Genomic DNA, 17,218 nt, shown 5'->3' with positions numbered 1-17,218 from the left:
GGCATCCACAGCCTCCTTGGGCAACCTGTTCAGTGCGTCACCACCCTCTGGGTGAAAAATTTCCTCCTAATATCCAACCTAAACCTCCCGTCTCAGTATAAAACCATTCCCTCTTGTCCTATCACTGTCCACCCTCGTAAACAGCCGTTCCCCTTCCTGTTTATACTCTCCCTTCAAGTACTGGAAGGCCACAATGAGGTCTCCCCGCAACCTTCTCTTCTCCAAGCTAAACAAGCCCAGTGTCCTCAGCCTTTCCTCATAGGAGAGGTACTCCAGTGCTCCTCTGGACACATTCCAAATGTTCCACGTCTGGCAGACACTTTGCTATTGGAAATTTCGGGTTTTCTGCTGAGATATTCCACCAGAAAAAAATATATCATAGGGATCTATAATTAGAAAAGCATGAAATCATTTTATAGGAAGTCAGAAAACACCAAGATGCGCTCTTTCACCTTGAGCTATGTACATGGTGGATGGTCTCCAACGTTGTCAGCAGCAAAAAATGAACCTTTCAACATCCCCCCAGGATAATTGCAAGCACTAATGAGACCAACTGCACTCTCGTTAGTGGAGCTGTCTGCAGCTCTGGCTGGACTCCACTGTCCTTGTTACATACAAATTCCTGCATTTCGTAGGGAATTCCCACACGTAACCACTTCAGTTTGCTATGGTGGTAAACACTTCATAGAATAACAGTCGTGTGAGTTGGAAGGGACCTTTAAAGGTCATCCGGTTCAATTCCCCTGCAATGAACAGGGACATCTACAGCTACAACTTCCTTCACTTGAGGATGGCTCTCTTAGGCATGAGCTCTCCGTTGAACCAAAAATTCTGCACAAACCTCTCCAGCCACATAGATGTGCTCCCTGGTGAAGAAGAATTTGACTTCATGCGCTTCTAAACAATTAAGAATTGCGTATTAAAGAAGTGAAGCTATTCCTAAAATTCCTAATTAGTCAAGAAGATGGTAGGAAAGCGCACAGGCATACAAGTTCTACGTAGGGAAGATCAGAGTGCCAGCTAAGCAGTGGAAAAAGAAGAAATTAGATGTCTTCAGTTCTCTGTGTACGCTGTTTTCTTCCTCCCAGCATCAGTGTCTTTGGTTTGTTGAGTTTTTAGTTCACTTTCCCAACATCAACATCCTGTAAATCCGCATTTCAGATTAGCTCTTACAACTCCTTGTTGTTTTCCCACACTTCAGAGTCTGTGAACAGAGAGCAGAAAGCAGTTGTGCTTTCTGCAAGCAATTTGCACAGAGTATTCTTGACTAACTGGAAAGAAGGCTCCTGGCAAAATTCTTCTGCCATAGCAATACAGGGTGCATCACAAACCTCTTATTTTTCAAGTTCTATTCCCAAATACCTGCTGGATCCGGGTGTTTTTTCCTCTACATTTTCCCCTCTCTGCCTTATTTCCATTACGCTGAACAGGATCTCCTTCAAGCCTCTCACTCCTGCTGGTGGGTTTCCAGCAACTCTGATTTCCACTGTCCTTGACCTTAATGAGTCCTCCCCACCTTTTTGGCATCTGTTACCGCTCTGTACTTCTGAATGACAGCAGCATTTCCTTTCGGCCTTCATTTCCTTCATTTCACAGGATGAAAAAGGCAGATCTGATCTGTGTGTGTTCTTCTAACACATAGGTGCATACCTGGTCAGGCCAGAGGTTCCACAGCCTCAGTCCTTTGCAGTTCCAGGACTTCTGCAGCTAGAGATCACATCTGCATATTTAACGGTGGAAAACAAGCTGTTCTTTTGTGAATTCCCACTTACAGCCACCACAGCATCTTGTGATGGGGAGTTCCACAGCTTAACCTCATTTCCTCATGCCTTGCACGTGCCAGCTTCCAGCCTTATGCTACAACGAATGCCCTTGTAATGCCTTTGTATTACAAAAGGCCATGAGTTAAATCCACCTCTGCCCACGTTCTCCACCATACCCACTATTTTAGAAGTATGCTTTGCTTTTTTTCTCCTCACAACCCTAAGAATCCTATGTTTCCCAGTTCATTTTAGCACAGCTATTACACCGCTCTGCAATCCTACTTGCCCTTTCTAACACGTACTCATCTAAACTGCACATCGTTGAGCGGTGACAATTCCTTGTCCACTGGAAACCATTTCACCCACTCTATCAGAAAAATCACATTCAATCTTTCAATTGTTACACTACCCTAATAAGGCGACTGAATTACAGGATGCCTAAGCATTGTGGTTTCCATTTCAAAGCAATTCTTCCCAAGTCCTGGAGAGCATGCTATTAGTTTTAACAGCTGAATTTTGAGCCCCGCTTCTCTATTCCTCAAAAGCATTTCATCTCTTCTGAAATAATAACAACTTTCCCCAGAGCAATTCTCTCTCTTATTCTGGCACCTTTGTTTTCCCTCCCCTTTTATGTACTCATGACAATCACTGAAAATATGAACATTTTTCAAGGCATTCCTCAGTGTCATGCCTCCCAGACGCCACCCAACTTAAGTATTTCTACTCTCATTCTGTAATAGAACCACTACTGGTGGCTTTCCATATGACATTCCACCATATTCTTTAAGCTAGCAGCATTTCTAAGCAGATGAGCGTAGAAGTTAGCAGTTCAACAGCCCAGCCAAGGAGACCACTGATCCCTCCATCACTTGCCACCACCCAGGAGTTGCCATACCTTGACTCCTGCTGTTGCTCCTTCACAAAGCCAGCCCTGAGCTCTGCCCCATCCTCCTGGCTTGCAGCCCAAGTACTCCTCAGGGCTTGCTCAGCCCACCCAGGAGCTCCCTGCACACCAACACAGCCCCACTTACTACCAGGCCCACCACTCTGTTTCCTCTATTCCCAAGCTTCCCACTTCAATGCTTGGCACATTTGTTCCAAATGTAATGTGAACACACTAATCCTTGCTTGATCCTTACTGAACAGCAACCCCACTTTTTAATAGCAATGAGGTATCGAGTTGCTTATCACCTCTGGCAAGGTTTAACTCAGCTCGACCTTGATATTCTTGCTATATATATATTTCAGAGGTCAAGGCATGACTGAGGTACTGCCACGTCTGCTCATTTTCCATGCCTGAGGAAGGCAGCTACCCTGCTTTGTAGAAAAGGAACAGAGCTGTATTAGAAAGTGCCATTTTTATCTGTTTGCCCACTGAGACTGCAGCTCTGCCCCAAGCAGTGCAAAGCCAGTGCTAGCCACTTGTACTCCAAATCACTGACACTTTGGAGACACTATAGAGTAATGGGACCCAGTGATACAGCTCTGCAGGTAGGCAGAGAGACATTTAATACATGGGTGATGGAGAATTACGTGCAGCAGTGAGAAACAGGTCAAAATTGTAACTTAAAACTAAGGAACTTATTTCTGCTGTTTCCTCTAAGTGGAAAGCGTAGTTCTCCTCCCTTATGTTATAAACAAATGCTACAAACCAAACCGTCAATCACTCCCAATGATGCAGACACCTCGTTCTGTCCTCTGATGATGAAAACAGTAATAAGAAAATGAGAGGACAAATCCTGCCTTTACTCCTCAAGACGTTTAAGGATAAAACAGGTATTCAGCAAGCAGGAAAACTGCACTATGGAGGGCTGGAACTGGGCATGGTGGCACTTTGGAGAGCCATGGCTGGACATCCAGTGGGACACAGCCTCACAATAGGTCAATAGTTTTCAGAGAGGAGGGCAGAAAGCACAGGTGAAGTAGCATTCATTACTGCTATAAATTCTGAGGATGGATATGCTGCATCATATGCTGCTGGATACACAACTCAGAAGCATGTCTGCAACTAAACATTAACTGAAAATATAAAGGTACCCAGAGTCTTTTCTCCTGCCCTTAACTGAAATCTTCTGTCTTCTATTTGCCAGTCTTTCCTTCTCCTCTGCTGAGCTTATTCAAGCATGGAGCTGTGTCCCAGTGGAAGTTCTTCCTACAGCTCGGAAGACAAATTTATTCTGATTCAGCTGCGTTAAAACCTGTGTAAAACACAACCCATACTCTGGACACAAGGAAAAGGTATCAGTACAGCCTTGAGCTTCTATGGGAAATGTTCCACTCAAAGCACCCCTTGCTTACTAAATTACTGCAGCAGTAGTGAAGTGCAGTGCTGGAAATGTGTTACACAACTACTAGAAGTGCAGGTTGAGTTTAAACACAGGAAGTGGTAGTTAAATATAGATGAATTGCACAAAGCATCTTCACCCAAAGTTACTGCTGTTCTAAGCCAAACCACTGCTGAGCTAAACTCCTTGTACAGGCAAAGCTGGAAAATGCAGCATCTTAGAGGCGAGGTGGTTTGTTTTGTTGTGGCATCAGGACTGCATGCCATGGGAACTTTATTTTCTGCTTTCCAAGTTTCATTTCAAATGTGAAACTTTAAACTAGCAGGAACAGGCAGCAAGTCTCTGTAGATTCAGACAACCTCATCTAAAGGTTGCAATTTGACCAAGCTCAGTTCATTGAAACCCCTCTTTTTTTCCTTTCTCTAAGCCTCTAAAACCCACAGCACTTACAGCTTCATTATGGCTTGCTTCTCTGTCTACACACATTCCATATTTGCTGTTTTCACATTTCACGATGCCATTTTCCAGCACTCAGTTTAAGACTGCCTTTAAGCCAGACCAACATTTTGCTCTGTCCACAGCAAAGCCATGTAACTCACAGCACCTAGACTGCTGTGGTAAAAAAGACACACAATGATTGTTAGAAGACGTGACTTGATCTCGTTGAAAACCTGAATGCACTCTAATGAACTGATAGCATAGCAAGAGATGCTAAGCATGTCAATCGATGAAGCTATTACACCTGAATGCCTCTTTAGCTAATGCTCTCAGTGCCTTCCCTCACTGCTCTGCTTTCAGCTCCCAGCTGATCTATACCCATCTTACTGCAGATATCTCAATCTAAAACGTTGCCCTTATGAAGATGGTTACCCTTTGTGGCTCCCTGATGGAGCATTCCAGTGCACAGAGCTACTCCATCCAAGTGCTTCATTATCGACCAGTTTACACAGGAAAATCAACTTCAGGAAATCTTTCCCTTGCAGAACACAAACCAAAGTAACTAAGTTGCCCCAGTTCTGCTAAGGAGTTGCTGGCAGGACTGCAATACCAGAAACAACTGAGAGATGGGATGCACGCTCTAAGGAGCAATAATAAGGTGGATTTTTTAATTACTGGCGACAAAAAGGGGCGAATTCAAGCTGTGAACAGCACAGCTCGAGAACACATCAGCAGTACACACAATTGGCTGAAGGGGGAGTTCAAGCAAAAACACAGGCTAGAAGCCATTAGCTTTCCTGACCTGACTTGTTACAGGGCTATTAAATGGAGAAAAAACGGGGAAAAAGTTATGCAAGTTACACACGCAGAACAAATAGAGGGAAAACAGTGCACATCCAGCTTCATGTTAGACTTTCCTATAGAACAACCAGCTGAGAAACTCTCTAGTTTACTATGGAAGAATACAAAGTGAGCACGGAGGTGGACTGCTGAGGCGAGGGAAGGCCCCCTGACAATGCAAAGTCTGAGATTTGAGGCGACTCTTAATTTAAGGATTCCCATTTTAAAACACTTCCCACTACATCGCAGACTACAAGGATTGTGTCATCCCAGGCAGGAGTTGTGCCAACAGCCCGTCCCAAAGAGCAGCCCAGCAACAGCAACTATCAACGCAGCACCTGATCTCCTCCCTCTTTACTGAAAAAAAGAAGGGAACTTTACATTTGGAGCTTCACCACTTCTGAAAATACACAGCTCCAACAGAATTAGATTCCCCAATGTAATCTTGGAAAGAGGATCCACTGCTGAAGGAAACCACCCAGAGGATGGCACCATGCAGCTTCTTGGCTTGACTACTCACCATATCTGTAGCTTGATCTTCTTTCCTTGTAATTCAACAGTTTTAATCTTGAAGTCTATCCCTAAAATAAACAAAAACATAAACAAGCCATTGGTATTTGATCACGGAAAGCAATTCCACGTTCAGACACACAAACAGCTCTTCTTTTGCAGCACCAGGGATAAACAAGGAAGGTAGAGTGCGAGTGCCTACAAACACAACCAGCATTCAAAGAGCCTCTCATCATCAGCCCACTGACACCCCCAGGTAATACTTTTATGACAAACCAGTTAGCAAAAGCCTTTATATTTTCTCACTTAAAGCTAAGAAGAAAATCAAATTTTTGCCTTTTTTTTTTTTTTTTTTGAGAACTTCCTAAAGGAAGAAATGTTGGAACACAGGTACAGATTCGAAGATCCTAACCAAAACAGCAAGCTTTCTTTTTTTCTTTATTTCTTTTTTGCCTATTAATCTCCTCCAAGTAATCCACTTGTCGAAATAACACTAATCACAGCAATCTCCCTGCCTGCAGCCTGCTTGGCACTGCTCAGAGCAGTCAGAGCTAATGCAGAGCACGTAACAGGACCCGACCATCAGAAATAGCCACTCTGCTGGGACCTCACACGGAGCCCCACATCCTCTTTGAACCACAGAAGCATTCAGGTTGGAAAAGACCACTGAGATCCCCAAGCCCAACCCATCCTACCGTGCCCTTGTAATGTCACCTGTACGTTAGCTATCAATCCTGAGAACCAGAAGCTACTCCTACATAATGAAGAAAAGAAAGGCCCACAGCTCAGGTGTGACCATTCACAGAGAACTATGGATCAAGAGAGATGTGCTAAGACAAGTGAACGCAATGCCAAGTGCACCCAGTATGAAATCTCCATTAGAGAAAGAGAAATGGAGACACCATTGCACAAGAACTGGGTGAAACCTCACTTCTGCAGCATGCCCAGACCATTCGTTCTTCCCCAGACCAACTGGGTTTCAACACAAAGCACACCAAGTGGAGGGACACCCAGCAGCTCCACACACAACACGTGGATCCATCCCTTCATAGGAACCTGCATAGACTGCAGGCAGCAGAGCAGGAGCACCGTGTCCTAACAGTAGCCAGATGCCAAGGTCTGGTTTTCCATCCAAAGCTAACTTCTCATAATTCCCCCGAATCTGCTTGCATTTGGACCTTTTTGCAAGCACAGAATTCCCTCCCAGCTCTACAAGGTTATTTTGCACCAAGGAAAGTTAAGCAGAGTTTATGCAATGCACCGTTACGCAATGGGTCTACATGGGAAGCCTGCTTCCAACTCTGCCCAGCTCAACCCCTTTCACTCCAATACACTGTCTTTCACTGTAACATCAAAATATTAGCTAGGAAATGTTTTTTACCTCTCAGCAAGGACATCAAAGCCTCCCCATACCAGGAGGGCTGTGCTTGAGGGACAGACAGCAGCCATGGAGCAATAAGGGAGAATGAGCCCCAAACAAACACCCAACGCAGCTCTTCTTAGTGAGGTTGTGAGAACACTCAGCAAGTCTTCCACCAGCACCAAGATGAGTATAAAGGGGCAGAAGTCCCCATTCCCAAGGATTTTAAGCAGTTCTGTGATTAAATGCAGTAGTTGTTGCCCCATGCTACAACGGCAGCTTGGGATGGACTCTAATTGCAGGTAAGCGTGCCATGTTTCCTAGTTAGCCAACTGGGGAGCTGGCAGTTCCAACCTATCAGGAGGAAGGAACTGCTAACTAAGCTAAATTTGGGAAGCAATACAACCGGTGTTATTGATAAACCAACCTGCTGACTGACCAAAAGGCAACGAATAGAGCTGCCCCAAGCAGGGCTTAGTCAAGGTTAATGACATCCACATCACCGTGCCTATGGCCAAGCTGCTGGCTGTGATGCAGCACACCAGAGCAATGCTATCTCTACCATCAGACAAACGCCCCTGGCATTTGCCAAGAGATCTTATTTAAGGGCATTTCACCCAGAGCCACTTGCTTGCGAGCTCTGCCCAGATAATGCGGGATGTTTGACAGCCACTCTGCACATGCGTTGAGATAAAGTGAGCTGTTAACCTACCCAAACAAATTAATTCTCCTCCCTGAGAGGGATTTAGCTAACTCCAGTATTCGGGGATAAAACAAATCTCTAATTCCATGTTATACTCAGCTTCCACTCCAATTACACTGTAATACTAGCTCAGCCTTCGTAACAAATGTTATAAATAGCAGTGACTATTTGCCTCCAACTGCTTTCAAAGTAGTTTTAGCAGGCTGAAAAAATGAGATTTTTGCCTAGCTGCTATGGGCTGCTCTGCCCACTCACTTCAAGCAGCCAGGTTACAGCAGCAGCATGTAGGTCAGGAAGGAGTTTTAAGGCAGTAAGGGGCACAAAAACTGAATAGGACACTGAACAGACACACTGATGTCACAGAGGGATAATGACAGAGCTAATGAATTAAAGATGAGCATGATTCCCTCATTAAGTGTTGTTAAGATGTTCATCAGTTTCAGCAGGGCATGCTGGAATTCACAGAAAAACCTAGAGGCCCATGGCAAGCCTATTGCACATTCAAGGCAATGCTGCCTTTTCAATTAAGAATGTGCAAACGTTTCTATTTTAATACTGCTCACCCAGTTTAATAAGGAAGCCTCAGGCAGTTCATCCAGGCCTCCCAGCTCATTCTCAGGCCTCGGACTCACCAGGAACCAAACTCAAGGTTTAGAAAGCTGCAGGCCAGGAGGGGTTTTGGAAGCCAGGATGTCAGACTCGTGCACCAGGCCACTGCAAGGAAGCTCCTATATCTGAGCATCAGCAGAGGTCATTGCTGCCACTACTGTGGACAAAGCATTCCAATGGTACTTGTGTAGGGTTACATACCTGATGGTCCTGGTGAATGTAGAACTGTTTGCTCAGCAGTTTGGGGCTTCTATTGCTCCCAGATGAAAGACACTAACGAAGACCCGGGAGTTGTGACAGCAGAACAGAGTACTTTAAATGCATAACCACTGCATGCAGCTATATATCACCTTATACGTCTCCCAGCCTCAACAAGGTTTTGTGGAGATCCCTCCACTGTCGTTAAATCACAAACCAAAACTGAAAGGCAGGATGCCATCAGCATGAGGGAAGGAGACATTCATTCTGCACTCCCTGTCAGAGCTGCAAGCAATAAGCTGGCCCCTTGCAGGCAGCACAAACTGTGCCTGCATTCTTCCCCAACAAAGCCACCATTGAGCCCCAGTGGGCAGCCCTGAGGATGCTGACAGCCAACCCGTAGCATAGTGCTCTCAGCATCCCACCACGAGCAGCACTTGGTGCATTTTGCGTTTCCTTGGTTAGTAATTGCTTTGCAACTGCAGCTGCACCGTGCATTTGCAATGCAGGAAAGGAAAAGTGTAGTGACTCACACTGCAGCCATCTGCAAGCCACCCACTGGTGTGATACAAAAGAGGATCAGACAAGAGATGGAGTTCTGGTTTTAATTAAACTCTTTGTGATCCCAGTTATTACTTAGGTCTTTCAAAATATTTACGAGGTACTCATACCTACACGGGATGAATATACAACATTCCCAACCACGCTCAGCATTGTAAGTGCAAACACTATTTTTCAGAGGCTTTAACTAAATGAGTTACAGTCCTTTACAGTTAGTTTAGTGCAATGGCAGCAAACTCCGTGCTGTGAAGAATACGGCCCAATAGAAGCCGTCTGATCTACATTCGATTTATAAGCATTATAATCTTTAACATATTAATACAGGGTAAGGTTCAACTGACTTGACGTTGCCTAAGAAGGTGTTCCTCTATATCAGCAGCTCCTTTCCTCCTCAAAAACGGCACAGAGAGAGAGAGATCTCCAGGGAATATCTCAAAGCTTCCTCTCTTTCTATGGAAGGAGCACAGATACCTGGTTCAGACAAGCAAAAATCATTCAGGTTGGGAAAAGACCTCTACGATCAAGCCCAACCTTCAACCCCTCACCACCATGCCCACTAAACCACATTTCTTAAGTGTCAAAAGAAAGAAGACATCTTTTATTTAAGCAGCTGAAGTCAGGCATCTCATTCATGGTATCTTCTGCCTACTTCATTACACCTCTCCTGGAAGCGAAGACACATGAAGCCTTAGAACGTATCCTCCCTATCATGTTCCTTATTTTCAGAAGTGATTATAGATGGAATACTGGGACAACCAGTATGGGGCACATGTGACCCCAGGACATGGACTCTCGTCTGTCTAATTCCTTATTATGGGATGCCTTGGTAATATTCTTGGCATAAAAACCCTGGAGTGCTGTGATTTGAAAGTGACCTGATCTCTGCCGAGTATCAGCTTCAGGATGTTGCTGGGTCAAGATGTGTCAAGTAGATATAGACATTTCAAAGTCATGTTGGACAGAGCTTTGAGCAACCTGATCCAGGGGATAGCAGCCCTGCCCAGGGCAAGGGGGTTGGACTACATGATCTTTGAAGTCCCTTCCACCCCAAACCAGTCAATGATCACTTTCTGCCCAGGTACACTGGCACTACTGGAATCCATCTCAACAGATGGGTGCAAGTACATGCAGATTGCACAAGAGTATAATCTCTTTTAAAGGATCTTATCTTTAAAGAATTATTATAAACATACAAAAAACCAACAACCACGTTTCTTAATAAAACTTACACTGAACCCTACTTTGATACTGCAATGGCTTCTCCAAAGCAGCACATTTATAGCTGACAAACTTCCAAGTTTGATTATCTGGTAATAATCTCAATTCTGATTCCATAGAGGGGAGCCCAAAGAATGGCTTTTTCCCAGGTGGAAAGGAATGGGGCAGCCTTTCCCAGCAGGGCTTCTCCCTTTGTCTGATAGACAGCAATTCTTGCAACCTTCCTGAAGTTCCTTGGCATGCTCCCCTTCACTTGGTCCAAGTGATGGACAAGGAACAAGCAACCACAACAGTGTGCCAGTTTAAGATTTGCCTCTGTAACCTTCTCTAGGGAACCTGCTTTAGCAGAGGGTTGAAGTCGATGATCTCCAGAGGTCCCTTCCAACTCCTACCATTCTGGGATTCTGTGATCTTTTTAACAGACTACTAGGAACATAAAGAGTATTACTCTGTTAATAAAGTATTTAGGAATTAGTGAGTGTACAAACTTATTGTGATTCAGAGCACACTGGACAAGAAACTTAAGTTGTTCAGGCTCATCCTTTGGCAAAAGCATCAGTTTTATCATCGAGAGCAAAATTCAGCTGACAAAGGAAGCAGCAGGCAGCTCCCAGCGAGCTGAGACAGGTCTCCTCAGCCCCACGGCGATTCCTTCTGAAACACAGATGTGCCATGCATTCACCTACAGAGGAGACAAAACTCAATAGTCAGTCTACGAGTGGGCTGGAACCACGTCCTCCTCCTTGTAGCTCAGATCTCACATGGGCTTTTCTATCTGGCCAGCAGGTAAATCTCTCTGGCTATTAATTCCTTTCAGTAGACGTGGCACAGAGGGACACGTTCAGCAGGCACGGCGGGGATGGGTTGACAGTTGGACTTGATGATCTCAGAGGTCTCTTCCAAACGTAGTAACTCTATCATCAAACGATCAAGTCTTCTTTCCCAGGGAATAATTGCAATAGAACAATAAAAGGATTCACTAGACAAAGTCTCAAACTCTTGCTCACTCAGTTGATTCTGAATGAGATCATCAGAGGAAACTTGAATACCTAGATGACTTGGTTACTTTTAGGCAATACTGAGAAACTGCAGATCCATGTGAGGAGCTGGCACTTTAGGTCATGACTATTTTCTCTAACCTGAAGACTTAGCAGCAGGCAAGGCCTATGCTGCATTTAAACTCATGCTTGTCTTTAGCCCCGATCATGCCTAGCATGCTCAGCTACACGGGTAAGGAACGAGGTGGGAAGATGGAAAGGCAACACAACCACAACAGAGAACAAGTGATGAAATCAAAGCCATCAGAAGCATATCAGAGCCTGACAAGGAGCAAACACACAGTGCTCACAGTCAAAACTTAGCAGGCAATTTCGCTCATACCTCCATAGGAAGAGGCACAAAGAGCCGTGACAGCTCCACACCTCCTGTTTTACAGGACTGAAGCTACTCTCCTCTCCAGCTTTCAAACAGGTTTAATCTCAGGAGCAAATAAGCTGGTAGCTAAGTAAATAAGACTAACAGTGCTTATTTCATTGGCAGGTTTACTTGTTAGCTTCCTCTGTGAGCATATATGTGGAATTGCGTGTGTTGTACGCATATACAGGAGGCTGCACCTTTTCTGCACCCGTGTGGCAATGAATTCCTTGGAGAAATAGAAACTAGAGCATTAACACAAGCCTACCAATAGCACAAGCAGCTCCCTCTTTGTCTTGGAAAGGTGGAAACCAAGATCACTGAATGCAAGTTGTGCAAAAAAAAACAGACCCAACCTGCAGAGAAAGCCTGCAAGTGCACCAACCACTGCAGGCAACTCCAGAAGCTGAAGGGTCATCATGCACTACAAGCACTCACTGCTGTAAGACGAAACTAAAATGAGGTACCTATATAAAAGAAAGTTTCTGAACCAGACTGCTTTGGTTCAGGGAAGGGAACAAGAGGGGAGGAAAAGAGGAAGGGAGAAGGAAATGGCACCAGGTAGCACCCATCAGTCAGTTACTGCCTTCTCTTTTTGCAGAGAGATTTTGGAATTGTAAAATTGCAAGAAGTTCATTTGTTGCTTTCCAAACAATTAAGTGCAATCAGAACAACAGAGGCAGATGGAGAACAGAGGAGGCAGACACGTATCTCTTACCGCTAAATACCTGGAGCCAAGCAGTCTGATTTCTACTGTTGGCCTAAGATAACTCCAAACAAACTGCTGCAAAACAAAGTGAGCTATAAATAACTTACTGTACCCACTGCACACTCACTGTTAGGACAGAAGCATTCAATAACTGAAGAAAAATCCTGTATGATTTGCTAAATGCAAGAGTCTCCAGGAGCTCAGTGCCCCAGAAGAAGGGGAGAGCCAGAGCAGGCTGAGCAAAGGGTCCCCAGAAAACAAGTGTGACTGAACCCTAACTCAGGGATCACAAGACCAGGTATTGAACAGTGTCCAGTGGAGCCCCTCCAGTATAGGACAGCGACAAGTTATGGTGTTTCCAGCAGAAGGCCACCAAGGAGATGGAGGAGGGAGCACTCCTTGGTGAGATGAAGCTCGCGGGTCAAGTCCAGAGCTCCAACTAGTGCTGTGAGCCCAGCAACCCAGTGCCACTGTGATGTCCCAGTTGGCTTACAGCTATGCTCTTCCAGATCACATCAAATGCTCAGTCAGGTCAATGCCCATTACTCTCCTCTCCTGCAACTTCCAATCCAGCAACTTCAGCAGAGAAGACGAGGACAGCCAAGCATATTTTGCCTCTGGTAAATCCATGTTAAGTATTCCCAACTACTTTCATGCTCACAGATGGCTTCCACAATGACTCACTTCTCATGGAATCATTAAAGTTGGACAAGAACTCGAAGATGATCAAGCCAGAATAAGGGGAAATGGCTTTAATCCAGAAGAGGGTAGATATCAGAAAGTAATTCTTTACTGTGAGGGTGGTGAGACACTGAACAGGTTGCCCAGTGAGGCTGTGGATGCCCCCTCCCTGGAAGCATTCCAGGCCAGGCTGGATGGCTGTGAGCAACCTGGTCTCGAGGGAGGTGTCTCTGCCTACAGCAGGAGGTTGGAACTACATGGGCTTAAAGGTCCCTTCCAACCCAAACCATTCTACAATTCTATGATTCTAAGTCAAAGACCACCGTGCTCCAAGACAAATGACTTGCTGTACCACTTGTCAGTTCCTTCCTAAATCTAATTCCATCATTTTTTATATTCACTGACCAGAAATGTAACTCAGCACTAAGCATATTAGCAGGTGAAGGCTTTATGCGGTAGTAAAACATTCAGTGAATTCATTTGTTTCGTCTTTCCTGCACTGAGCTTTTGCCAGCGCAGAGCGTGCAAACTGGAACAGCAGCAAGAACTCACTCTTCCTGCTCTGCAAGGTTTCAAGTCATGACAATTTAGCATTTACCAAAAGCCACATCTAAATGAGCAATATCTTACATGAAGTCTTCGGAAACGTACACTTCATTCATTCTAGCACTGAAACAGTTCCACAACAACCCTGTATAGGAAAATATCCATGAAGGCAGAGTCCTGTTTGAGAGCTTAGATTCAATCAGGTTAGATATGTGAGAACAACAGAAACAAGTGATTTAATTAGATTAACTCCACCAGCCACAAATGATGATGTGATTAGTTTTCCATTTTTTTTGCTCCTCTTTCCCACACGTGCCAGCAATCCTTCCACCTTCACATTGGATCTACCACTTGAGACTTCTCCTTCCAGGAAGGACCTTACTTAAGTGCTTACATAACCAATTAAACACCTCATTTCAGTTCCCTCACTTAAGCAAACATTCACTCCCTTATCATGAGGTCACCAGTTCCAATCCACAACACCCTGGTAGCTGATATTGGTAACTAATATTTTACCTTGCTAACTCATACTGTTGGCTTTGGAATTTGTCTGTGAAGGAGACTGCAGGACATGGGCAGGAGCACTATTGCCAGACCATCTTCTACCAATGACATACTCTTAAAAAAGCAGATGACAGCCCTGCAAGACAACTTCAGTGTGACCTACATTCTTCCAACCTAGATGCCTGCATTTGTTGTGCTTTCAAATGCTGTCAACATTATGAACAAATAAGTAACTGAACAGAGGGTGGTGGTTGGTGGGCATGGCAGGGATGAGCTGACAGTTGGACTTGTTGATCTTAAGTCTTCTCCAACCTCCACGATCCTGTGAAATAAATTAATGAAAGCCAGCCTTGACCTACTGGTAAGTGGGACCCAGCTGAGTATTCATTCAGGTGACAAATCCACCCAAATGGCTTACAACGCCCCAAAATGATGGAAAGGCCATTGTTATCCAGCTTGACCTCTTATCTGAAAAAGGTCCCAGTCTCTGAATTCATTCACACCTTCATAGTTATCAGGGAGAGGGGATCTTCGCTTAGTGCTGTTTCCCATCCACAGTTGGGATGCATTCATCCAACTGTGCGGAGCATTCAGAGCAGTCTGCCTCTTGTTCTGGCCACAATCACTGGGCAGTTCAGACACAGGCAGCCAAGTTCAGCATCACACAATTCAGAGCTACAAGAATCAATGACACTTCCCTAACTTGAAATTCCCTTTGAAGTGCTCCCGTTTCCCTTCAAACAGGCAGACAAGTTGCAAGCATGCAAGCTTCCTTTGTGCATCAGTTTCAAGGCTGAATATTAAAACTAGGTCAAGACTACAGCCTTTGAGTGCACCAAAACCTTCTCCCTCTGCTCAACGATCAGAGATACACACAAAAACCATAAGTTAACACCTACATGGTAATTCTGAAGATCATAACAAAAGTCAACATCGCTATCAGAAACTCTTTAAGAGCACCTGAGTGCAATATTCAAGTGAAAAACATCAAGTGATGGAGGATAGAGGTGCTGTGAACTGTCTGTTTTCCATACACCTTTATGCTGTGCCTACACAGCAACTGTGACCTTCCAACCCACCACTGCTTCATCACCCCACTAAAATAATTGACTTTCTTCAGAAGCAGAACATGAGGTCTGCTCCCCTCCAACAGAGAGGCCCTTGGCCTTGTCATTATGCACAGCACACTGCTGTAGTTGACGTCCCAATAGATGCACATCAAGATATTCTAAAATGTCACTGCCACATTCAATAATAGAAGGACGGTGACTTAGCAGGAGCTTTACACATCCCAGACTTCAGCTCCCTGATTTCATTCAATGCATTCATTTAAATTATGGAATCATTCCAGTTTGAAAAGGTCTCTTAGACCACCCAGTCCAACCCCAACCCAACCCACCGTGCCCACTGCCCATGTCCCCAGGTGCCACATCCCCATGGCTCTGGAACACCTCCAGGGATGGTGACCCCACCACTTCCCTGGGCAGCTGTGCCAACGCTTGACCAAATACTGCCCAGCAAACAGAGAGTCTCTATTTGCAAAGATTAGTGCTAAACACAATGTTCCTGTGAACTAAGGACAATGACACTGCAAAGGGAAGAACTAAGATTTCTGAGCTTAAAAACATCATAAGAGGTGCCTCACTGTGGGTCCGGAAGGAAAGATCTCTTACTGAAGTGAAGCTGTATCTACAGGAGCTCAGAACAACCTGGATCCTAGCAAGCTCTGGATGCAAAGTGTGATGCCCACCATGTCCAAAGGGGAAGGTGAAAACTGCAACCAGTAGACTGGGTGCTCGTGGCACAGATTTGATCCCATGAGTTTGATCTGAGAGCTGCCACACTCCATATCAGGGCTTGGGCAAAGTTCAGGAGATAACCAGAGCAAGGAGCACTTTCCAGTAAAATGGATGTAGACGCCAGGTCGTGGACATCAAGCAACAGCTGTTCCCAGCACTTAAATCAATCCAGTTACAGAACCCCAGAGTTGTGGAGACCCTACACAGCTTGCCCCTCTCGAAGCACGTTCCTTAGAGCAGGATGCAAACAGTTCACCTGTTCAAAGGATGACAGCCACCAATTTCAGGTGCAGTAAGGCTACACTCATACTAAGTACACTAACCTTGAGATCCCAGACAAAAGTTCTGTCTCACCTTGATGTAAGCATCTTGTCAGATAAGACAAGGACAGAAGCCAAGGCAGAACCAGTTATGAAGCCCTCTCATCCGCTCCTCCTGCCTTCACCTCACCTGTAAGCGTTCATTCAAGTTTTGCTTGGTGAAGTCTGCAGCACTCAGTGCTGGCAGAGCACGTTGAGTAGGAAAACCTGCAGTGGCCATAAAGATAGAACGATGGCAAGGGGACAGCCACTCACCTCAGCACATTCCTCCTGGGAGTCACATGCAAGCACATCTCCAACGGCCATGGAAAACACATCCCTGCTTGGAGAGACGAGCAAAGCTTCCTGCTGACACCACCTACACTGCTGCTTCAGTCAGTGAAACCACGTACAGCTTCAACAAGCAGTTACTTCTTCCAGAAGAAAGAAACTTTATCATTTTGTTATTGCAGAGGCTAAACCATACACAGGGCTCCCACAAACAAAACCAAAGAAAAATGAACAAAGGACCTCTTTTAGTGATGTTTTATGCATACCGAGGGACAAAAGAGACAATAAGGTTTTTATTCACAAGGTAGTAAGGAATAAAGGAAACAAAGCTCTAGCAACAAATAGCACTTCCTTCAGAGCTGTTCCCATGCAGGAATAACCTCTCGGTGTCAGTCATTCGCATGGGCTGATTTAATTCCCTGCCATGACATCCTTCACTTGCTGACACACTCCACCAAGGCAGGGTGCAGGCAGCAGGGCTCTCATCACAG

General features: G+C 45.0%; 1 protein-coding gene across 1 annotated transcript in view; it reads right to left on the bottom strand.

The window, feature by feature from the left end:
- The window catches only part of RAB10 (RAB10, member RAS oncogene family), a 37,482-nt gene that overhangs the window by 11,074 nt on the left and 9,190 nt on the right, over nt 1-17,218 (bottom strand). The window contains exon 2 of the mRNA NM_001031097.2: nt 5,847-5,907. Within this exon, the coding sequence (NP_001026268.2) occupies nt 5,847-5,907 (61 nt within the window). The remainder of the gene's footprint in view (nt 1-5,846; nt 5,908-17,218) is intronic.

Source organism: Gallus gallus, chromosome 3, assembly GCF_016699485.2.
Source record: "Gallus gallus isolate bGalGal1 chromosome 3, bGalGal1.mat.broiler.GRCg7b, whole genome shotgun sequence".
Classification (NCBI taxonomy): domain Eukaryota; kingdom Metazoa; phylum Chordata; class Aves; order Galliformes; family Phasianidae; genus Gallus; species Gallus gallus.
This window is presented reverse-complemented; position numbering and strand designations above follow the sequence as displayed.